Genomic DNA, 25,351 nt, shown 5'->3' on the forward strand with positions numbered 1-25,351 from the left:
ATACTTCAATATTCCATACTGACATCTGACAAAAATATCTAAAGACTTTTGGCAAGTGAGTGCATTGATGTGAGAAATGGTGTGTTTGCAGTCGAAAATACATTTTCTGGTCCCTCAACACCCACACATGTTGTGAACAATTCTTGGGCTAATTCAGTTCCAACTATGTTCAAAACTGTTATGCATGCTGGAGTATTAAAAAGCTGTTGAATTGTACTTTTTCTTTACTTTCACATACACTGTGTTCACAGAAACATTGCTCGGATCCTGTCCCCTGGACCTTGGAGGACTTTTGGTGTGGATGATGCTCAGTTTGGATATTCCTTTAAATTATTCCACTGAACTGTACCATTTGATTGTCAGGCCTTTATGGAAAATGGTACCTTGTTCACACCACAGGATCTACCAAAGCAAGGTTTCTCAAACAACTGTGGGGTGTTTGTTGTGATCGTAAGATGCTATTCAGTATATTATATTAGTCCTATTTTCTGTTATAACATATGAAAAGTTATTATTATTTCTGTGCTTGCAGCACGGCACAACATCAACATCGCTCTAATCACAGTCATTAGACAGTTGAAGAAACTTGAGTGGACTTATGGAAATGCTCAGTAAGACATTATAACACTATTGCTCATGTTTTTTCTTGTTTATTCTTCTTGACACTTTTTGGGACCTATTTCCTAGAGATTTTACACTACATACACAATTCATACATCAAACAGCTGGATGCTGATGTGACATGCTGTGACATGCTTCTTGGGGGGGGGGGGGGGGGGGTCTGCTAAATCCTGAAATAATAATATTCCTTGGGGGGGGGGTGGTATTATTATTATGATTTACTATTATCATTATTATTGTTGTTATCATAACTATCAAACTTAACAACCTACTCTTTCTTAACTTACAGTATGCTCTGTACATTGCAATGGAAGCACAGTGTGATTTCACTTAGGTATGTATAAATTATGAAATGATCATCACTAGTGGATACAATGTTTTTGGGATACTCATCCGATTGAGTGATTTTCTTTTTCAAAGGAAAACATGCAGCAAATTAGGCGACAGTGGTGCCTAGTTCTCCTGCAGAACTTTCCAATACCCTAAGTCTTGAAAATTATAAAAACTTTTCATTTGCATCCTTATAATCACCCACGCACCAGGCTGTCTCTCCGTCTCCTCCCTCCAGGTTCTCCCGCCTGTCCGGCACCTCCAGAGTCTCCCTCCTGTCCGGAGCCGCCAGAGCCGCCCGTCAGTCAGGAGCAGCCAGAGCCGCCCGTCAGTCAGGAGCTGCCAGAGCCACCCGTCAGTCAGGAGCTGCCAGAGCCGCCCGTCAGTCAGGAGCTGCCAGAGCCTCCCGTCATTCAGGAGCTGCCAGAGCCGCCCGTCATTCAGGATTTGCCAGAGCCGCCCGTCAGTCAGGAGCTGCCAGAGCCGCCCGTCAGTCAGGAGCTGCCAGAGCCGCCCTTCACTCCGGAGCGGCCAGAGTCTCCCTTCACTCCGGAGCGGCCAGAGTCTCCCTTCACTCCGGCGCTGCCAGAGTCTCCCGCCTGTCCGGCGCTGCCAGAGTCTCCCGCCTGTCCGGCACTGCCAGAGTCTCCCGCCTGTCCGGCGCTGCCAGAGTCTCCCGCCTGTCCGGCGCTGCCAGAGTCTCTCGCCTGTCCGGCGCTGTCAGAGTCTCCCGCCTGTCCGGCGCTGTCAGAGTCTCCCGTCTATTCGGGGCCCGCTGTCGGGGTCCCCAGTCCGGGGTCGGCGGTGAGGGTCGCCGCTCCAAAGGAGCCACCTAAGTGGGCCAAGACTAAGGTAGAGTGGGGTCCACGTCCCGTGCCAGAGCCGCCACCGTGGACAGATGCCCACCCAGACCCACCCCTATGGGTTTAGGTTTTGCGGCCGGAGTCCGGGGGGGGGGGGGGGGGGTACTGTCACGTCCTGACCTTAGTTCCTTTTTTATGTCCCTATTTTAGTTTGGTCAGGGCGTGAGTTGGGGTGGGCATTCTATGTTTGTTCTGTGTGTTATAGTTCTATGTGTTTGGCCTGGTATGGTTCCCAATCAGAGGCAGTTGTCAATCGTTGTCTCTGATTGAGAACCATACTTAGGTAGCCTGTTCCCACCTGGTGTTTGTGGGTAGTTGTTTTATGTTTTGTTTTTCTGCACCTAACAGGACCTACAAACGAGAGCCATTACAGTTACAGAGAGATTATGAGATGTTCTATGTGGAGGCAGTTGACAACAAGAAAAGTCTTTGCCTCTTTTGAGGAGCAGGAGTGAAGCCATTTTTGAGGAGTGGTCAAACCTGGTTTTTGTCTGCTGTGTTAATTATTTCAATTGATAATTGTGTTGTTTAGTGAAGATGACGTAGAAGTCACCCGAGTCTCTGATCTCTTTACTGGAGCTGGTATAACTTAATTAATGTACAAAGCACATTCAGCTTGTCAGTATGGTATATTCAGCCTCCATTCTCATCAGGAAAGTAAATAGCATTATAAATCAGGATAGGTAGTGACAGTATGCTCAATGAAATAATATAATTAAAGTTATAACATTTATCAACACAATTTTAACAGTACATGACATACTGTTCACTGCAACCATATCAGTAGCTTGTCTCAAATATAGCATGAAGCAAAAAGTGTTAACACATCTGCTGGTACCACTTCATATAATATTTCTTATGATCTTCAAAAATGAAATATGTTTGTATTCAACATGTGCCTTGCGCAAACGTGTGTTTGTATTCAGTGTGTGGGACAAAAAAGTGGGAGGGGTCAAACGTTGAGCCCGGCCCCGAATTGCACACTGCAGTCAGGGGTATTTGGTCCTGTGTGCATTTACAGGTGATTTGAACACTTGTTATGATAATTTTACACTTGCTTTATTCAAGTGTCAAATATCATTTTTTGTACACGTGATTTTGTTTGTCTGTCCAGTGTGCATTACAGGGGATTAGAACGCTTGTTAAGGTAACTTTTACACATGTTCATTACACTTGTCCAGTGTGCATTTATAGGTGATGTTAACGCTCTAACCCAGAGACTCTGTCTAGAGTCTCGCTCCAGCTACAGGGAGGGCCCCCCCCCCCCCCTCCCCCACCGCTCGCCAAGGCAACTAGGGGGCGCAACTACAGCGAGCCAGCTCCCTTCCACATTGATATGGAGGAGAAGGCCAGAGAGGGCTGACAATGACCCAGGGAGGGGGGCCCGACCCCCTGAAAAGGGGTGCCTAACCCTGCCCATGGCCACCAGGGGGCCAAACCAGGGGGCCAAATGACATCATTTGAGTCAATTGGAGGTGTACCTGTGGATTTATTTCAAGGCCTACCTTCAAACTCAGTGGCTCTTTGCTTGACATCATGGGAAAATCAAACGAAATCAGCCAAGACCTCATTAAAAAATTGTAGACCTCCACAAGTCTGATTCATCCTTGGGAGCAATTTCCAAACGCCTGAAGGTACCACGTTCATCTGTACAAACAATAGTACGCAAGTATAAACACCATGAAACCACGCAACCGTCATACTACTCAGGAAGGAAATGCGTTCTGTGTCCTAAAGATGAACGTATTTTAGTCCGAAATGTGCAAATCAATTCCAGAACAGCCAAGGACCCCGTGAAGATGCTGGAGGAAACAGGTACAAAATTATCTATATCCACAGTAAAATGAGTCATATATGGACATAACCTGAAAGGCCTCTCAGCAAGGAAGAAGCCACTGCTTCAAAACCACCATAAAAAAGACAGACTACGGTTTGTAACTGCACATGGGGACAAAGATGGTACTTTTTGGAGAAATGTCCTCTGGTCTGATGAAACAAAAATAGAACTGTTTGGCCATAATGTTTGGAGGAAAAACGGGGAGGCTTGCAAGCCGAAGAACTCCATCCCAACCCTGAAGCACGTTGTGGGGGTGGGTGCCCTGCTGCAGGAGGGACTGGTGCACTTCACAAAATAGATGGCATCATGAGGTAGGAAAATGATGTGGATATATTGAAGCAACATCTCAAGACATCAGTCAGGAAGTTAAAGCTTGGTCGCAAATGGGTCTTCCAAATGGACAATGACCCCAAGCATACTTCCAAAGTTGTGGCAAAATGGCCTAAGGACAACAAAGTCATGGTATTGGAGTGGCTATCACAAAGCCCTGACCTAAATCCTGTAGAAAATTTGTGGGCAGAGCTGAAAAAGCGTGTGCGAGCAAGGAGGCCTACAAACCTGACTCAGTTACACCAGCATTGTCAGGAGGAATGGGCCAAAATTCACCCAACTTATTGTAGGAAGCTTGTGGAAGGCTACCTGAAACGTTTGACCCAAGTCAAGCAATTTAAAGGCAATGCTACCAAATACTAATTGAGTGAATGTAAACTTCTGACCCACTGGGAATGTGATGAAAGAAATAAAAGCTGAAATACATAATTCTCTACTGTCATTCTGACATCTCACATTCTTAAAATAAAGTGGTGATCCTAACTGACCTAAGACAGGGACTTTTTACTAGGATTAATTGTCAGGAATTGTGAAAAAAACTGAGTTCAAATGTATTTGGCTAAGGTGTATGTAAACTTCCGACTTCAACTGTATCTCTAGCCGAAACAGACGGATTTTGATGGGGATTTTTTTCTTATGTTAATTCGATTTCTGCGGTGCATGACCATTGTAGGCCAAGGGTCTCTGTCAAATAAATTATGAATATTTAAATATTTTATTTGGATGGACAAGGTGTGGTAGCCCCCTAAGGCCCGCCCATAACGCCGGACTTGCATTGCCATGGTTATGAAGTGTACTGCACAAATGGAACGTAAAATCACAGAAAATATATGTTCTGGTGGAAGCTCCAGAGAAGTACTTGGAGTTACAAGATTTTACTGCAGAAGAGTAGCAATTTGTCCATCTTTTTGTATCACTAATTGTAATGGACTCACACTCCACTCCAGTTGGTGGCGGTAATGCACATTTTTGGTTGCCAACCACAGAAGTAGAAAATAACCGAATTGGGCTGGTTGTATGAACCATTGAGGTGTGATTGCAGCCAATGTAACCCAAATAGAGGACATGAGGCACAAACGGGAGTTGATATTCCGCCTGATACATAACAGCTGCGCCTTTCACATTAGTGAACACTTCAACGCTTGACGACACTGCGCAAACATTTAAGGAGGAATACAATCATCATCAAAGCCGGCGTTAACTCTCATTCATCAGGGAGCTTTTTACTGGTGTTTCTTTACATTTACCCGCGATATTCTATGCATGATGTCCGTACATGCACTGCGTAAAAGTGCAAGCTCCAGCTGCAGTAACAGTAACATGGCACCAGCATCACTTCCCCTTACATCTTCATTTCTGCCTGCATCTCCGACGCATTGATGGAGGATGACGATTTGGAGTAGCTAGCGGGATAAATCATTAACGTAATTGAAATGCCGGCATTCTCGTGTGCCTTTCCTGGCTGTCGCAGGGATCTCCTGGTAATAGTTTTAGTTGTGTTCGTGGGCATTGGATTACCTATTGAAGCCTCTGCCCCTGCATATCAATCGCATGGGACTGAAGGCTCACATTTAACTAATATAACAAATACTAAAAAGGCATTTCCTGTACTTGCCGTAAATTACGAACACGTACGAAAGCCTTTTGAGATCGCGCTATGGATCCTCCTCGCCTTATTGATGAAACTTGGTAAGTATCAGCCTTTGCTTTTGTCACGATATTAACGTGATACATTGGGAATGCCCCCTGCTGCATTAATTGATATGGATTAATATGGCACAGTATAAACCCCTCAACGTCACATTGCGTCATGCATCATGACACTGCAGCTGTCTGCTCAGGGGGTATGATCACTTGATTGAAAACTTCAGACCCGTTTAGACAGGGACATTATTGCAATACTCTACAACTCGTCAATTCAGACAGGAATGTAATGTTATAAACATACTACAGTTCCTGCCAAGAAGTTTGGACACAGGAGTTAGACTTGCCCACCTTGTTCCTAATCGCTAAATTGGTGGTAGAAGTGGGATGATATTATAAACGTATTGTAACGACCCTGGGTTTATAAGCGCAGAAATCGACCATGCCGCACGAGCATGCTTTTGCGGCACAGTCGATAGCGCGCCGGACCTCGGGCTAGAAGGTCGAGGGTTCGAGACCTGCTCCCTGCCTGTTTTTACACAGTATTATGGGCACAACGTTCTCTGGTTCTTTGTGGCACAGGATTGGGCTTGGAAGCCATACTATTACCAATAAGTAAAAGTTGCTGCAGCCATACCCATTGTTCCAGCCCTACTTTTGATCAGGAGACATCTTACCATGGACTTTATAAGCAATTGGCCCTCTCACCAGTCACCACTAGAAATAGATGCAGAAGTTCCATAAGATTAGTGTAATGGAGACTTGAGGATTAAACACTGCACGATTTGGCAAACATTTGAGTTGGAAATTCTGAGTGAGGAGAGCAGTTGTTATCATGACCTGCCAGAGTTAAAGGGATGTAGGGGGTCGCTAGGGGTGTAGCTAGTTCTGCATGTATTTCCTGTGACTGTACTTTCACTTTTAAAATAGGCTATTGTTCATCTCAGAAAAAGACATACACACTACACAAATATTTCATATTGTATTTCGTATACACATAGCTCTGTGTCCCAAATGGCACCATATTCTCTATATAGGGAATAGGGTGACATTTGGGACACACCCTATTAAGGGATCTTCCGTGTACATGTTGTCATTTGAGTCAGCTTGTCGAGATAGTGATTGGCCGTGGGGCTTTCCCCTCCCTGTCTATCATTGGCCCAGCCCAATAAGTGAAGCTGATTTGGACCTATCTGCTGCAGCAGCAGCTCTCTCCTCAAGGCCAGCCTGCTCTTCTGTACTCTGTGATAACAGAAAGAGGAAAGGAGCTGGTGGGGGCTGATGCATACAGTGGCACATACAGCAGTATACCAATTTCAAACAGTGTCCTAGTCCTGAAATATTTACACTGTAGTCATTGAGACTGACTATCTCCCAATATCCTTATCCTTCAGTTATTGTTATAATGAATGGTGTGTCTCTTGGGGGATACATACTGTTGATGAGTTTCAAGTTTTAATGTCACGCGCACAAGTACAGTGAAATGCCTTTCTTGCAAGAACTTCTTGTGAGTTATGTAGGGTTTTTGTGCTTCACGCCCTTGGCCCATCCCAGATGTAGTAAATTATAACATTCCAGGACTCAGACATACATTAGGCGGAGACCCTTGAGGTACTGGAGTGGTACTAGGGTTCTCCTGTTTGTATCCACTTGCCCTAAGAAATGTATATCTGGGTTTAAGTTATCTGCAGTTGCAGCACCAGCATGGTTGACCTATGACTAGCAACTTGTGCAGTAGCATCCTGTGTGTTGCCTGAAATAGTGGTCTAAAAAAAGGCCTTTACATTTTTTTAATGAGAGCTTAGAATGTCAGACAGTGATGCACAACTAACTGATTAGAGCATTTCATTCATCCAATAATTAAGTGGTTATATGTGTACAAGGGAACAACTTTGGTTTTAGAAGTGGGGGGGACGTAAATATATATATATATTTATATATATATATATATTTTTTAATCCAGTCGGGTAAACACTCCAAACAGCCTACTCAACCGCTAGGGGGTGCAATTTCAGAATGTGGGGGGGAGTTAAGTTGCACCTCTGTATGTGTATACTGTAAACTTAAAATAACTATATCCACTTCTACAGGCAGTTTGTTTTATACAATGTATTGCACATCTGAAGGCAATTGCAACAGAGGCTATATCAACATAGGGAGGAAATTGCACACATTCTTGCCTGGACACAGCAATGTCATAGTAATGAACCCACTGCCTTCTACTGACCTAGACCCGTATTCATAAATAAAAAAACGAAAAGATCTAGGATCAGCTTTGCCTTTTAGATCATAATGAATAGGATTACATAAACAGGGGGGACCTGATCCTAGATAAGCACTCCTACTTTGACACTTTATGAATACGGTCCCTGGTGTACGGCAGACAGATATGTCTCTATAATAACATTAACTACCTCGTCTCCCCATTTAGGTTTCCATCTGATCCCGCGTCTGTCTGCCGTGGTCCCAGAGAGCTGCCTGCTGATCGTGGTGGGGCTGCTAGTGGGGGGGCTCATCAAGGTGATTGGAGAAGAGCCCCCAGTACTGGACTCCCAGCTCTTCTTCCTGTGCCTCCTCCCTCCCATCATCCTTGATGCTGGCTACTTTCTGCCGATCCGGCCCTTCACAGAGAATGTGGGCACCATCTTGGTGTTTGCGGTGATAGGTAACTAAGCACTGACTGCTAAGCACTTTATCCCTCCAGTGCAATTTGTATACAGATGTATTTGCTACTTTCATATTATCATATTTATATCATATAGTTAAACTGCCACAAACACATTTCCTAGCCTGGTCCCAGATCTGTTTGTGCTATAATGTCAAACTCCTTGTCATGCCATGGTTAGTGAACTACTACTACTACCCTTGTGAAAATTGTAATTTGTATACAATAATTTAGCCTTTGCTGGTATTGATACCATGTAATGTCACCTTAGTGAAATAAACCATTGTCCGTGTCCGAAATCTAGCTTGCCTACTAACCTAAACTGCATACTGTGTATACTAATCATACTACATACTGTGTATACTAATCATACTACATACTGTGTATACTAATCATACTACATACTGTGCATAGTAATCATACTACATACTGTGTATACTAATCATACTACATACTGTTTAGAGCGTACTGTTTAAAAACGAATGCAGTCAGCAATAAATATCAGCATACTAAGCTCCTCCTACTCAGAATGCCTCATCTACTGCGCAATTGTGTTGATTCCCGCCATTCGTTCATTTTGGTGCGGCGCATCCCCTCAGCTGATTATCAGCTGTTGTCAAACACACGTGGGTCTCGAAAGACCATTCTCTTCCTCAATATTGTGCAGCGAATTCTACTAGATGAAAAGCCAAAATGAGCTGGCATTTAAAGTGTTCAAAATTTCACATACTATAAAAGTATGTTTTTCCTTCATACCCAAAATGCCTACTATTTAGAATGCAAGTACAGGTATTAGGACACGTCCATTCTCTTTCTATCTCTTTCTAGGTACCCTGTGGAACGCCTTCTTTATGGGGGGCTTGCTGTACGCCTTGTGCCAGATCGAGAGCGTCGGTCTGAGCGGAGTTGACCTGCTGGCCTGCCTGCTCTTCGGCTCCATCGTGTCGGCCGTGGACCCCGTGGCCGTGCTGGCTGTGTTTGAGGAGATCCATATCAACGAGTTGGTTCACATCCTGGTGTTTGGGGAGTCCCTTCTCAATGATGCTGTCACAGTGGTGAGTGTTAAAGGGTTTTCCAACCAAGGTGCATGAATTGAGTAGCAAACTGTGCTTCCAAGAGGAAATTCAGCAACTATTTATGGGCAGTGGATTGATAAAACCAGCGTGCTTCGGCCCTTCGCCTTCATCGGGGTCATTTGTCACAGTGGGGACAAATCAAATTTGAGGCCAAATTTTATTTGGGGTGATACTGTTAGTTCACTCAGTTGCTGCATTTCTCTTTCTGTGTACAATGTTGGCTTGTTTCCATCAACTCAAGTTAACATTACAGGAGCTGTTTTGTTACTTTATTCCAATGCCAGCTGTGTAAATTTAGTGTTCATTTCCAGACCCGCGGCTAACGCCACCAGCCACCCCGCTTAACAGGCAGCCAGTGTTCTCACAGCTGAGGAGAATGAGCATAATCAATTTTCTATTAACCATGATGGAGCACTTTTCTCTCTGCTAGCGGCTAACTGTAAGGTACACAATATATACCAAAGTATGTGAACACCCCTCCAAATTTTAGGATTCGGCTATTTCAGCCACACTCGTTGTTGACAGGTATATAAAATCGAGCACACCGCCATGCAATCTCCATAGACAAACATTGGCAGTAGAATGATCTTACTGGTGAGCTCAGTGACTTTCAACGTGGCACCGTCATAGGATGCAACCTTTCCAACAAGTCAGTTCGTCAAACTTCTGAGAGCCCGGACCTCAACCCCATCGAACACCTTTGGGATGAATTAGAACACCAACTGTGAGCCAGGCCTAATCGGCCAACATCAGTGCCCGACCTCACTAATGCTCTTGTAGCTGAATGGAAGCAAGTCCCTGCAGAAATGTTCCAACATCTAGTGGAAAGCCTTTCCAGAAGAGTGGAGGCTGTTATAGCAGCAAAGGGGGGGGGGGGGGGGCAACTCCATATTAATGCCCATGATTTTGGAATGAGATGTTCGATGAGCAGGTGTCCACATACTTTTGGTCATATAGTGTAGATGGCATTTGACTCTGGCTCACTCACCGGCTCACTGTATGCGTAAACATCTATTAATAGCAGTTTAGGTGCTTTTGGCAGGTGTAGATATTACTCAGCCAAATGGTTCTGACTATGCCAACCCGGACCACTGATTCAGCTATCACCCAAACAGGATGTTGGTTTAATGGAGCAGTAAAGCAATGGGAGGGTATTTACTGCCTGGCGGTGATAATGGCCTCAGTGTTCCAAAAGACTGAAGAGCTGAGAGGGGCTGATGCCAGCTAGGGTGCATCCCAAATGGCACCCTATTCCCTACATAGTGCAACCACTACTAGTCAAAAGTAGTTCACTATATACTACGACTAGGGTACCATTTGGGACTCGACCCTAGTATCTGGAGCTTGTCTGAAGGATACCATATAGATAGTCCACATGTTGTTTGCATACCATGTATAATCATGTTACCATTCAACCAATAGGTAACGTGAAGCAAATGGATAATGTGTCTCAGCATATAACACGGGTGTAGGGATATACTGGTGTAGTGGTTAGAGCACCCTTGGCTTGAAATCAAGCCTGATCAAGGATAACGTGAAGCAGAATCAAATCGACAACTATAGCTAAATCTAGTTGATTGAATATGGCTATTTCCTGGACATATAGGCTGTATCCCAAATGGCACACTATCCCTTATGTAGGGTGCCATTTGGGACTCACAAACACATCTCTGCGAATTTCCACTGACCCCTCCTTCGTCCCTCCATGCAGGTTCTGTACAACCTGTTTGAGGAGTTCTCCAAAGTGGGGACGGTCACTGTATTGGATGTGTTCCTAGGCGTGGTGTGTTTCTTCGTGGTGTCCCTAGGAGGGGTCCTGGTGGGGGCCATATACGGCTTCTTGGCAGCCTTCACCTCTCGTTTCACCTCTCACACCCGCGTCATCGAACCCCTTTTCGTCTTCCTATACAGCTACATGGCCTACCTTTCCTCCGAGATGTTCCATCTCTCTGGTATCATGGCGTAAGTAGCTATTTGACAGAGAACAGATTGATTAAGGAGATGGGAGATGGGACACCATTCGGTTGGCTTCAGTATGTTACATGGAGCAGTATGGCTACTGTAGTACATCATGCTATAAGTTGAACTGACAAATGAACATGAAGTTACAATGAAAATTGTCTTGTACTACCTTCCGTAGTTTGATAGCATGTGGGGTTGTGATGCGGCCCTATGTGGAGGCCAACATATCCCACAAGTCCTACACCACCATCAAGTACTTCCTGAAGATGTGGAGCAGCGTGAGCGAGACACTCATCTTCATCTTCCTGGGCGTCTCCACGGTGGCAGGGCCGCATGCCTGGAACTGGACCTTCGTCATCACCACCGTCATCCTCTGTCTGGTGTCACGAGTACTGGGTCAGTATTATGCAAAATGCTAATTCTTTAAAGATTTCCATAAAACTTACAGTAAAACAGATGCAATATAAATGTGGAATAAAATGTTAAAAACCAAAATGTAAATGCACTAACGTTTAAAGTATAACTTTTTTCATCCGTTTCATTTATACTTGGGGAAAAATGTATTTATTTTATCTGTCTGTGTATTACAGGTGTGATTGGCCTTACATTCATCATCAACAAATTCCGTATTGTCAAGTTGACCAAAAAGGACCAGTTCATTGTGGCCTACGGTGGCCTGCGAGGGGCCATAGCTTTCTCCCTGGGATACCTGCTGTCAAATAGTCACCAAATGAGGAACTTGTTCCTGACAGCAATCATCACTGTCATTTTCTTTACTGTGTTTGTGCAGGTGAGGCAGATAATCTGAATGGTGCTCTAAACCAGTGCTTCCCAACACCTCCAGTAACCCGAACAGTACACTTTTTTGTGAAAGTCACCCAGTAAAATACTACTTGAGTGAAAGTCTAAATGTACTTAAGTATGAAAGGTAAATGTAATTTCTAAAATATACTTAAGTATCAAAAGTATAAGTATAAATAATATGCAATTCCTTATATTAAGCAAACCAGACGGCACAATTTTCTCCCATTTTTTTATTTATTTACGGATAACCAGGGGCATACTCCAAAGCATTTGTGTTTAGTGAGTCTGCCAGATCAGAGGCAGCAAGTATGACCAGGGATGTTCTCCTGATAAGTGTATGAATTGGGTAATGTTCCTGTCCTGCTAAGCATTTAAAAATGTAATGAGTACTTTTGGGTGTCAGGGAAAATGTATTGAGGAAAAAGTACATTATTTTCTTTAGGAATGTAATGAAGTAAAAGTTTTCAAAAATAGAAATTGTGAAGTACAGATACCCTCACAAATGACTTAAGTAGTACTTTTCTTTAATTACTTTACCTCACTGCTGTTGGAGGTACTGGAGTTGGGAAACACTGCCCTAAAGCGTAGGTGTCAAACTCATTCCATGTGGAATCGAGTGTCTGGAGGTTTTTGATCATCCATTGTTCTTGATTGAGCAATTAAGGTTACTGATTAGTTAGGAACTTCCCACACCTGCTTGTCTAGGTGTTGAAATTCAAGGAAATAACAAAAATCAACAGATGTTTGCCCCTCCATGGAATACGTTTTGACACCCCTGCTCTGAAGTTCAAACATTCCTTTACTGTAAATCTCTGAAAAAGTGAAATGGAACAGTTTGACCTGCTTGTATAGACAAGGTTCACTTTACAACTAACTACTGCTTTTATGGGTGTTTTTAGGGTATGACAATCAGGCCCTTGGTTGAGCTACTTGCTGTGAAGAAGAAGAAGGAGAGCAAGCCTTCCATCAACGAGGAGATTCACACAGAGGTAATCTCGGAAACCCAGAACCAAAAAAACAGCATCACCTATTTATGTTACGTACAGTAGAAGTCGGAAGTTTACATACACCTTAGCCAAATGCATTTAAACTCTGTTTTTTTTAAATCCTGACATTTAATTATTGTAAAAATCCCCTGTCTTAGGTCAGTTAGATCACCACTTTATTTTAGAATGTGAAATTCAGAATAACAGTAGAGAATTATTTATTTCAGCTTTTATTTCTTTCATCACATTCCCAGTGGGTCAGAAGTTTACATAAACTAATTGAGTGTTTGGTAGCATTGCCTTTAAATTCTTTAACTTGGGTCAAATGTTTCGGGTAGCCTTCCACAAGCTTCCCACTAAGTTGGGTGAATTTTGGGCCATTCCTCCTGACAGAGCTGGTGCAACTGAGTCAGGTTTGTAGGCCTCCTTGCTCGCACACACTTTTTCAGTTCTGCCCACAAATTTTCTATGGGATTGAGGTCAGCGCTTTGTGATGGCCACTCCAATATCTTGACTTTGTTGTCCTTAAGCTATTTTGCCACAACTTTGGAAGTATGCTTGGGGTCATTCTCCATTTGGAAGACCCATTTGCGACCAAGCTTTAACTGATGTCTTGAGATGTTGCTTCAATATATCCACATAATTTTCCATCCACATAATTTTCCATCCTCATGATGCCATCTATTTTGTGAAGTGCACCAATCCCTCCTGCACCTCCCCCACAACATGATGTTGCCACCCCTGTGCTTCACGGTTGGTATGGAGTTCTTCGGCTTGCAAGCCTCCTCCTTTTCCCTCCAAACATAACGATGTTCATTATGGCCAAACAATTCTATTTTTGTTTCATCAGACCAGAGGACATTTCTCCAAAAAGTACGATCTTTGTCCGCATGTGCAGTTGCAAACCGTAGTCTGGATTTTTTATGGCGGTTTTGGAGCAGTTGCTTCTTCCTCGCTGAGCAGCCTTTCAGGTTATGTCGATATAGTACTCGTTTTACTGTGGATATAGATACTTTTGTACCGGTTTCCTCCAGCATCTTCACGGGGTCCTTGGCTGTTGTTCTGGGCTTGATTTGCACTTTTCGCACCAAAGTACGTAAATCTCTAGGAGACAGAACGCAACTCCTTCCTATGAGGTATGACAGCTGCGTGGGCCCATGGTGTTTATACTTGCATACTATTGTTTGTACAGATGAACGTGGTACCTTCAGGTGTTTGGAAATTGCTCCCAAGGATGAACCAGATTTGTGGAGGTCTACAATTTTTTTCTGAGGTCTTGTCTGATTTTTTTGATTTTCCCATGATGTCAAGCAAAGAGGCGCTGAGTTTGAAGGTAGGCCTTGAAATACATCCACAGGTACACCTCCAATTGACTCAAATGATATCAATTAGAAGCTTCTAAAGCCAAGCTTCTAAAGCTTGGAATTTTCCAAGCTGTTTAAAGGCACAGTCAACTTAATGTATGTAAACCTCTGACCCACTGGAATTTCTGGAGTGGTTGTAAAACGAGTTTTAATGACTACAACCTAAGTGTATGTAAACTTCCGACTTCAACTGTACGTCTGTCCATTAGATATTACACATGGGTGACAAGCAGTATTATTATACTGTAGTATGGGTCCTTACATATTACACTAAATTAAATGCATGGTTAATCAGAGACTTTGTAAACACCTAATTTTCTCTCTTAGTTCCTGGACCATCTCCTCACAGGAGTTGAGGGTGTCTGTGGCCATTATGGGCATTATCACTGGAAGGAGAAGTATGGATCCCATGCCATTGTGAAATAAACATATTAAAAGGATTGATATCGTTTTGGGGAATAAAGCAGTCATTTTATTCTTCACACATCATGAACTCTCTTCCTCTTTATCTCTATTTCGATCTCTCTCTCCATCCATCTCCTTTTCTTTCTGTTTTTCCCTCTTTCCATTCCTCTACTCTCCTCATATCAGGCTTAACCGCTTCAACAAGACCTACGTGAAGAGGTGGCTTATAGCGGGCGAAAACTTTAAGGAGCCTGAGTTGATCGCCTTCTACCGCAAGATGGAGCTGAAGCAGGCTATTATGATGGTGGAGAGTGGCCAGCTGCCCTCAGTTCTGCCCTCCACCATCTCCATGCAGTAAGTATTGCCTCCTATTTCTGTTTAAGATACACTTCTTTTTAACCCCTGGAGTGCAACCTGTCCCTTGTACTTATCATCCGTGCAGTAAGAGTAAGGGCCCATTACTGTCCAAATCCATTCCTCTCCACCAGAGGCCACTGTTGGCTTAAGCTTAAATCATAGTCCACAGACGCTAGGACCTGATCGTCCAGCGTCCCATTGTGACATTGCTACGCAGCTTTCAGACCACCATCTGTGGTGGACACACAGCCTGAATGCGCACCTCCCCACAATTCCCAACCAACGTGTCTCTGGTACACATCCTCTATTCATTTGTGTTGAATGTGTTGACAGTTGAAGAAATAGCTTGAGCTGCACTGAGAATTTGAAAAGTTTTAAAGCCAACAGTCCAATGTACACACAGCAGTGTTCTAGAACATGTACACATGTGGTACTCTGTTAGACCCTTAACCTAGTCCCAGATCTGTCATGTGGTGTGACAGGAGTTGGCAAGACCGTACAAACCGACCTGGAACTAGGCTACAAGTGGCCTGTCTGTTCCTGACTGTGGTGTGATGGCAATTTTGGTCATATCTTTAATCTGTGTCTCCCAAGGAACATCCAGCCCAGAGCGATTCCACGGGTCTCTAAGAAACGGGAGGAAGAGATCAGAAGGATCCTGAGGGCCAACCTGCAGAACAACAAGCAAAAAGTAAGTTATAATAAAGGAATTTGGTTGAAATTGAATGTCTGAAGGGAAATTAGGTTTGCCACCTGAGGAAGATAGAAAAACAGAATATGCACACAGGCATACCCGCCATGCCTCTTACACTGAGTTAAACATTTTTAGAGTAACGTATGATGTCTCTTTATGTGCAGACAGAGCTCTGTTAAAGTTTCTCTTAGCTATTATCCCCGGGCACCAAGCAACACCATTTTCACATCCAGTTCCTTGTTTCCCCAGATGCGCAGCAGATCCTACAGCAGACACACGCTGTTTGACGCCGATGAGGAAGACAACGTGAGCGAGGTGCGCCTACGGAAGACGAAGATGGAGATGGAGAGGAGGGTCAGTGTGATGGAGAGGAGGGTAAGTGTGATGGAGAGGGAGGGTCGGTGTGATGGAGAGGGAGGGTCGGTGTGATGGAGAGGGAGGGTCATTGTTTGGAATAGACCCCAGTCCAGTGTTCTTTCTTGACCACGGCTATGTCTCCAACCTTGCAGAGATTTTGCATCATTGCAATAATGAAGCATATTGACGTTGTAACAATATTGTTTCTGCAGATGAGCCACTACCTCACTGTTCCAGCCAACCGGGAGTCACCTAGGCCTGGAGTCAGGCGAGTCAGGTTTGAATCAGGTCTGTCAGTCTAACACACCTGGGTCGTATTCATCAGGGCACACCGCAGCACAATATTGTAGAATGAAAACAAGCATTTCTTATTGGACTGAGTTCAGATAGTACCTCCCTGTTTCTGACAATTTTCTTCTGTTTTGTGCCTTGTTGCTTCTGTCTGTCACTGAAACGGTTATAATTCCTAAAAAATGTGCCCCTGTATATATCCATATTATGTTGTTATAGTCAATATAAATATGCAGTAAAAAGAGTTCAGATTTGTAACGTAAGTGTTGATAACAGACCTGGGATAACTAGTTGTAAATATGCTGTGTGGAAAGTAACTATTTTTTTGAGGGAAACAAATAGTTACTTCAAATATACAGATCCCCAAAAATGACTACAGATCTGAGAAAGCAACTCGTTTTTTGAAACTATAGAGCACACACAATCTCACAAGATGGCAATTTTGGGATATTTGTTTCCTTTGACACTGATTAGCCATATTTTGTTACTGTTAGCATTCTCAGTAACACTTAACATTTAACTGTTCTTGTGTAATAAAACTGTAATTACTTTTGTAGCAACATGTATTACCATGTTACATAATACTTTGGCAATTGCATTTTATTTGCATAGCAATGAGCTGAGTTTTTGTAACTACTGTACACAAGGAATAGTGATTTACTTATTCCACTTATGTAATACCTCCATTATTGTGCAATTATAAAGCAATTTCCAAAGTTAGGTATCAACAATGTTGCTATTGTAATAATCAAAGTTACTACACATGTATAAGAAGTTGATGTCAAGTGTTACTCTACCTTATGTCTCACTCATTATGAACATATATTTGTTCGTCATTTTGGAGCTGAAAAATTGGTCTACTGTAATGTTGAGATTTGATGTCCCTCGTATTCAACTCTAGGCTATAGGCAATATTAAGATTCATATTGAAGAGCCCTCCAAACCATGCGTTATTGATCATATATTTAGACTATTTCAACTAACTGTTGTAGTTTTTTGGTTCTTAATCAAATATTTGGAAGCCACCAAATAAAGATTTTTAAATAATGTTCAATAATATTCAAATAGCTTTTTATTATTTGGTTTTTCTGAGATGTATTCAAGATACTTCCAAATATTATTGGTTTTTCTGAAACCTGTATTTGAATATCAAAGAAACTAGTTGCCCTTTAGTTAACTATATTCGACTACCTTGAGTATTTGAAAAGTAGGTATTTTAAAATAAACTACAAAATACAACTATGTTCTGCCCAACTCTGGTTAATAATACTTTCTTTCTTCAAGACAACCAGGTTTTCAGTGCTGACAGTTTCCCTACTGTCCACTTTGAGCAGCCTTCCCCTCCCAGCACACCTGACGCTGTCAGCCTAGAGGAGGAGGAGGAGGAGGAGGTACCCAAGAGGCCTAGCCTGAAAGCAGACATAGAAGGACCCAGGGGTAATGCGTCAGACAACCACCAGGGCGAGCTGGACTACCAGAGACTAGCACGCTGTCTAAGCGACCCCGGTCCCAATAAAGACAAGGAGGATGACGATCCCTTCATGTCCTGTTAAAGAACATCTTTTAAACTATAGCGCTTCAAATGAGGAGAATAATCGGATTCCACTATTTCAGAAGCTCCTTAATTCTCCTCTGGCACTTACTTGTATGAGATGGAGATTTTTCTATGGCAACATCTCAAAGTATCTCATGTATCGAAGGACATTTCTAATTTATCTCTGTGCCGTTGTTGTTGTATTTCTCATGTTTGGGTCCTTGTTCTTTGGTGTTTTTGATGTAATATAATGTGAATAATTTGCCAAAGGTTCACATAACAATTTTTCTTGAACCATTTTTCAATATCATGAAATCATGAGTCAAGATTTGTTTTGTGTTTCAGATATTTTTTAAATGTTTTTTTGTTATGTAAAATCACGGCTTCCTTTTAGAGAGAGAAATGTAGGTGTTTGTCAGCACTTCTGTCTTAATACGTTTTCACATGATAGTGCTTCTCATTCACTTTATTCGCATGAATATTAAATATGTTTTCTCAGGGACTGCATCACAGGGTAGCTGGCCAACTACCCTTAGCAGCCAGAAAACACACTCCTGGTAACTATACAAATGCAATTTCCAGTATGTCTTTTGACTGGATAAAAGCCTTTTCATTGGAAGCAAGTAGCAAAATAGATTGCATATCACTCAAAGTAATCGCACTCATGCCTTGTCTCCACTGTATTTGGGTCTGAAGCTGTCAAAATCCATTTAGACTTGTGATTGTTTAAAAAAAGGAAGTTGCCAAGTTGAATAATTTTTATAAGAAAGACAATGCAGGCCTATTTGAAATGGGTTGAATTGTTAGCAGTTTGTACTGAGAGGTAAAACAATCTTTACAGATAATATGCATCAGAAATTAAGATGACTTCATGACTGAGTTTAACAATAAAGTGCTCATAAAATACAAATATGTTGTTGGACATTTTAATAGTGAGATTTGTGGTAAAATAATTAAGATATACTGCCATCAGGGGTCAGTATGTAGCCAAAGCCTGAAATCGAGAGAGAGGAGGGGGTGAGAGAGAAAGGGCCAGTTGCCAGGACCACAAATACAAATTTCATCTAGACACTGTTGCCCTAGAGCACACAAAAAACTATACCCCGACCTAAACATCAGCGTCACAAGTAACTTCCACAAAGCTGCGAGCATGTGCCATTAAAAAGAACATACAATTTGACATATGAATTAGGATCTGGCTAAAAATACTTGGATCAGTAATAGAACTCATTGCCCTTCATGGTTCGGCAGTCTGGGGTCTCGCCAACCAAGAATTCACAAAATGGGACAAACACCAAATTGAGACTAAAATATCCTGTGTGTACAACGTAAAACACAAAATAAATGCATGCAGAGCAATCCAGAAAAATCCAGAAAAGAGCTGTTAAATTCTACAACCACCTAAAAGGAAGCGATTCCCAAACCTTCCATAACAAAGCCATCACCTACAGAGAGATGAACCTGGAGAAGAGCCCCCTAAGCAAGCTGGTCCTGGGGCTCCGTTCACAAACACACCCTACAGAGCCTCAGGACAGCAACACAATTAGACCCAACCATATGAGAAAACAAAAAGATAATTACTTGACAAATTGGAAAGAATTTACCAAAAAACAGAGCAAACTAGAATGTTATTTGGCCCTAAACAGAGAGTATACAGTGGCAGAATACCTGACCACTGTGACTGACCCCAAATTAAGGAAAGCTTTGCCTATGTACAGATTCAATGAGCATAGCCTTGGTATTGAGAAAAGGCCGCCATAGGCAGACCTGGCTCTCAAGATAAGACAGGCTATGTGCACACTGCCCACAAAATTAGGTGGAAACTGAGCTGCACTTTCTAACCTCCTGCGAAATGTATGACCATACTAGACACATTTCCCCCATAAATAAAAAATAAAAAAGATTACACATACCCACAAATTGAAAACGAACCCAATTTTGATAAAATCCCATATCTATTTGGTGAAATACCACAGTGTGCCATCACAGCAGCAAGATATGTGACCTGTTGCCATAAGAAAAGGGCAACCAGTGAAGAACAAACACCATTGTAAATACAACCCATGTTTATTGATTTTCCCTTTTGTACTTTAACTATTTGCACATATGACATTTGAAATGTCTTTATTATTTTGGAACTTTTGTGAGTGTAATGTTTAATTGTTTATTGTACTTTTGTTTATTATCTACTTCATTTGCTTTGGCAATGTTAACATATGTTTCCCATGCCAATAAAGACCTTAAATTGAAGTGAAATTAAGAGTGGGTTAGTGAGAGAAAGACGGTGAGTAAGTGACATTTTATTGGAGGGCCCCACCCTCCCGACTTGCTAGCTAAACATTTGTGCAGCCCTCCTCTTGACAGCAGAGAGAAGTTTAAGAGTTCATTTCCTGTAATTCGACATATTTTTCCATAGGCATTAGAGAAAATGTTGCAGTTTTAAAGCAAGTTTGCTGCAATTCTACACTTTTTGCCATGGGGCAGAGAGAAGATTTTGCAATTGTATTACTATACTGAACAGAAATATAAATGCACCATGCAAAATTCATTGATATTACTGAGTTACAGTTCATATGAGGAAATCAGTCAATTTAAATAAATTCATTAGGCCCTAATCTATTGATTTCCCATGATTGGGAATACAGATATGCATCTGTTGGTCACAGATACCTTACAAAATGGGTCTCACAATGGGACCTCAGGATCTCGTCACTGTATTTTTGTGCATTCAAATTGCCATTGCTAAAATGCAATTGTGTTCGTTGTCCGTAGCTTATGCCTGCCATTACCATATCCCCACTGTCACCATGGGGGCACTCTGTTCACAAAATTGACGTCAGCAAACTGCTCACCCACATGACGCCATGCATGTGGTCTGCGGTTGTGAGGCCGGTTGGACGTACTGCCAAATTCTCCAAAACAATGTTGGAGGCGGCTTATGGTAGAGAAAGTAACATTAAATTCTCTGGCAACAGCTCTGGTGGACATTCCTGCAGTCAGCATGCCAATTGCACGCTTCCTCAAAACTTGTGTTATGTGACAAACTGCGCATTTTAGAGTGAATAGACGCATAGCTGTCATCACTGCTAAAGGTGCTTCTACAAAGTATTGACTCAGGGGTGTGAATACTTATGTAAATTAGATATTTCTGTATTTCATTTTCAATACATTGGCAAAAATGTCTAAAAACATGTTTTCACTTTGTCGTTATGGGGTATTGTGTGTAGATGGGTGAAAAAAATCTTTCTATTTGAATTCAGGCTGTAACAACAAAATGTGGAATAAGTCAAGGGGTATGAATACTTTCTGAAGGCACTGTATGCCCCCAATGCAATTATGCAGTCTAATACAACCACAGTGGGATTTTAAACTGTTTATTTACTGTTTCTCAAATTAATTATGTGTATTTTTAAGTTATATAACAACATTCCATTGTTGTTTAGCATTCTCTAATCCAAATATGGAGCCCAGCTGGGCTCCCCGCTTGTGCCATCAAATCCCTGCAACTTATCCAGAACGCTGCAGCCACCCAGGTCTTCAACCTGCCCAAGTACTCCCATGTCAGCCCGCTCCCCTGCACACTCCACTGGCTTCCAGTCAAAGCATGCTTCCACTACAAGACCTTGGTGCTTGCCTATGGAGCAGCAAGAGGAACTGCCCCTCCCTACTCAAACCCTACACCCCAATCCAAGCACTCTGTTCTGCCACCTCCGGTTTCTTGGCCTTCCCACCCCTACTGAAGTGCAGCTCAGCCCAGTCCAAGCTCTTCTCTGTCCTGGCACCCCAATAGTGGAACCAGCTTCCTCCTGAAGCTAGGACAGCAGAGTCCCTGCCCGTCTTCTCAAAGCATGTGAAACCCTTCCTCTTCAAAGAGTATCTTAAATACACCCCCCCCCCCTCCCTCTCTCTCCTCTCTATCTAGCTCAGACTTTGCTGATAGCTACTTTATTGAGAAGTTTACTTACTATGCCTGTGATATGTGCTTGTCCCACCTAGTTATCCTAAAATGAATGCACTAACTATAAGTCGCTATGGATGAGAGCGTCTGCTAAATGACTAAAATGTAAAATTATTACACTATTTGTTTCCGTTCATCAGTTTCAATTGGGGACTATTATTTTGAAGCCGAACCGCAAATTCCACTATTGTGGCTAATCCTTATTGTGGCTAGCTTCACACAGGTACTGTACAGTGTGTCACAATTCTAAACATGCTTGAGTGAACGAGACCTGATTAAGAATGGCTCGTGCGTTCATAAAATCGCCATACTCTGGGAAGATTTAGCGTTGGAATTCTACTCAAACTAAATAAGTTAAATTATTTTATTTTTGTTGTAACGGCCACGAGGGAAAATTTAAGGAGACAACAATTGACTTTATCAACAATGTAGCTGTTGTGTTGGCAAACTGAGACGAGATGATTTTCAAAACGCTCGCAGGTAAAACTTCGTTCGTGGGGCTTCGTTTACCGCAGACATTTCTATTCTTACTGTTTCTCGGAAGTCTGGGATTTGGAGCTTTGTTCTTTTTGCCTGAAACATCTCGTTTGAAACGTATTTTTCAACATAATTCGGACAACTCGGCAGTTATCACCGACTCGATGAATGGACAAAGTGCACAGCCCAGCTCACCCATTGGGCTCATTGGAGCCGCTCGGTTCGATATTGGAGTGCCACGTATACAATCACAACTCTCATCTTCAAATGGAAAACAGACAAATAATAACAAGGAAAGTAATCAAAGAACAGTTTCAATGGAACATACGTCTGAAGGTGACGCTGCCGACGACAAGGTGCATACAAGGGGCGTGGTGGTATCGAGTCGCGCGCGCTCACCTGTGAGAGTGAAGTTGAGGAATTGTATGCTGAAACCGCCATATGGCGCAAATTATGGAAAACCTAGTGATCCTGAATCTCTGCAGCGTCGGGAGAAAGTCAAAGAGGTAAGAGGCGGTGGTGATAGGCCTATGCATTGCCATATGGTATCATAATAGGATAGGATAACGCTGTGTTACAGACAGGTTTATGTGGAGAAGGCAGGAGGATAATAATAGCTTGAGCAATCGATGTCTTTGAGCAAACAACTGTTAATGGCAACAACATGCTCGAGGCTGTAGGTCTACTCAATGATTCACACTTTTAAATTAATTAGGATCTATTGTGAATTTTATACTAAATAGCCTGGATTCTAGCAGAGCCCCCAGACTGAAAACGATAAGGTGTCTCCTCACTGTTGCCCATGAGGGAATGCAGTTGGCATCTTTTGAAAAGCCAGACAAATGCATCAGCAGGCTACAAATCTCCAGGTCAATAATGGTGCTGCATGGTAAGTGTGTGTGGGTTGGCAGAGGTGGGGTGCAGGGGTCATAAAGCCTACTGTACAGATCTCTTGAGGTAATGCTGTTTGATTGGCAGGGCTGCCCCAGTTGTCCAGACACTGGGTCTCTGTCCCAAATGGTAACCTATTCCCTACATATTTCACTACTTTTGACCAGAGCCCTATGAGTAGTAGTGCACTATATAGGGGATAGGATGCCATTTAGGACGTACAGTGCACCTCCTTATTCTGGGGCACAGGCTCCTCCTGACTGTCAAACATGATGATTCTCCTGACTCCCAACAGTCACATCCGCTGTTCACCTTAGCCTTTACCTGACACTACTTATTACAAACGTCTCCAAAGCCACACACACACAGCAACTAGGGGGGTGAATATTCCCACACACAACGTACACTAGCTTCTTTCATTCAAACAGAGAATAGAGATATATTATTTACCCGGCAAACTATTTGCAAAGCCCATGACTGTAGAGCAACTGTAGACTGAGTGATCTATGTTGCTATTCAGCCACGATTCTCCTGAATGAAGCAGAAGCCTTTATTCTTTTGATCTGTTTTTCATAAATAGGGCTACTTACAGTCAAACAGAAGCTTTCTTTCATAGAAATAGGGGCCCAAAACTTCAGAAAGCTATTACAGTATCATATCAGTTAGGAATTATACTGCCAGAGATTGGTCTAACTTGGGTTCTTGTTCATTTCTTGGCAAGGAGAATGTGACTTATCTTTGGCCTCATTTGGATATTCATTGTGAGGAAGTATAAAATGACATTGACACGGCTGCAACAAAGCCAAGCAAGCTTAAATGTCAAACTAAAACCCCTTCCATTTTTATTCAAGATCTTTCTTTCTTCCTAATGTTCTGGTCAATGGATGCTCCGTGTCATTACCAAACCTCTGGAGGGGAAATATGATTCAGAGGTGCCAAAGATCCCATCCAGAATAGGTCATCTTGATTACAAAGGTCAACCCCAAGGCTTTACCGGTGAAATATCATGAATAGGCCAGTCTGTCTTCCTCACTGGTACTGCTGTTTTGATGAATAAAGCAACACATACTCTCCAAAGTTCATCTCTCCCTGCTCTCTCCACCTGTCTCACACATTGTCCTATCACCACAAAAGTCAGAGCCAGTGTCAACAGAACTACAGCCTTTTTCTTTTGTTCTCTTTTTCTTTCCCTAACACAGTTACCGACAGTTACCTCAAGATAACTGCTAATCTATGCCAAGAGGTAATAAGAAACAAACTGATATACCGGTACAGGTACTGCTTATTGCGACTCACTGTTGGTAGATTGTTGACAAGGACTGCAGGCAGAGGAGTTGTTTCATGGAGTAGGTTATTAGCTCTTGAGATATTAACAGACCCCATGGTGAGAGAAGTTAGTTTGGCAAAATTAGATGCATATTACGATAATATAATGTGAAAGCCATTCTATGCATTAGCCTAGGCCACGTGAATAAGTAGGGTGAGGAGATGAATTGGTTGTTACTAATGTCACTAGTGGTTCCAGAGGGAGCCATCGGATCACAGAAATGTGATTCTTTGAATGACCTCATCCTATTGCAATGACATCATTTCATGGAGATAATGAAACCACTGCAATGAGCTGTTCAATTTTGATATTGAAGCTAATTAAAGGTTGTCATCTGTTTGTTATTCACTAAAACTAGTATACTTATTTCAGTGAGATTCTATCACATGTATTTTTTATTTCAGATGATGAAGTTTGCTTGGGACAACTATAAGCGCTACGCATGGGGGGAGAATGAGCTGCGACCACTCTCCAGGAATGGCAATGATGGCAGGACATTTGGTGAGTAAATGGCTCCCTGGATGTACTATATGGCATACCAGTACCCTGCTTCTGAAATACTCTACCTACATGAAAGT

The 25,351-nt window shown here is 42.5% G+C and overlaps 2 protein-coding genes across 7 annotated transcripts in view; both read left to right on the forward strand.

The window, feature by feature from the left end:
• The first annotated feature begins 4,993 nt into the window (after positions 1-4,993).
• On the forward strand, positions 4,994-19,032 carry slc9a1b (solute carrier family 9 member A1b). 4 transcript variants are annotated; one of them, XM_036970584.1, is made up of 13 exons: positions 4,994-5,670; positions 8,057-8,290; positions 9,119-9,345; positions 11,078-11,328; positions 11,507-11,724; positions 11,919-12,118; positions 13,032-13,121; positions 14,810-14,880; positions 15,074-15,241; positions 15,839-15,935; positions 16,188-16,292; positions 16,508-16,583; positions 17,879-18,042. In XM_036970584.1, exons 1-13 carry the CDS (start codon positions 5,415-5,417, stop codon positions 17,890-17,892), a joined length of 2,007 nt encoding a protein of 668 aa, XP_036826479.1. In that variant the 5' UTR covers positions 4,994-5,414; the 3' UTR covers positions 17,893-18,042.
• A 3,267-nt stretch (positions 19,033-22,299) lies between these two features.
• Positions 22,300-25,351, forward strand: part of LOC110488071 (mannosyl-oligosaccharide 1,2-alpha-mannosidase IC) — a 29,783-nt gene continuing 26,731 nt past the window's right edge. For 2 of the 3 annotated variants that reach the window (XR_005041281.1, XM_036970681.1), the window contains exons 1-2: positions 22,300-23,061; positions 25,178-25,274. Coding sequence is in view for 2 of the 3 variants with exons in the window: in XM_036970681.1 (XP_036826576.1) it covers positions 22,537-23,061; positions 25,178-25,274 (622 nt within the window). In the remaining variant the exon portion in view is untranslated. Of the gene's footprint in view, positions 23,062-24,645; positions 24,690-25,177; positions 25,275-25,351 lie in introns of all 3 variants that reach the window. The other variant, XM_021560052.2, reaches the window with a different exon arrangement.

Source organism: Oncorhynchus mykiss, chromosome 32 (genome assembly GCF_013265735.2).
Source record: "Oncorhynchus mykiss isolate Arlee chromosome 32, USDA_OmykA_1.1, whole genome shotgun sequence".
NCBI classification, from domain to species: Eukaryota; Metazoa; Chordata; class Actinopteri; order Salmoniformes; family Salmonidae; genus Oncorhynchus; species Oncorhynchus mykiss.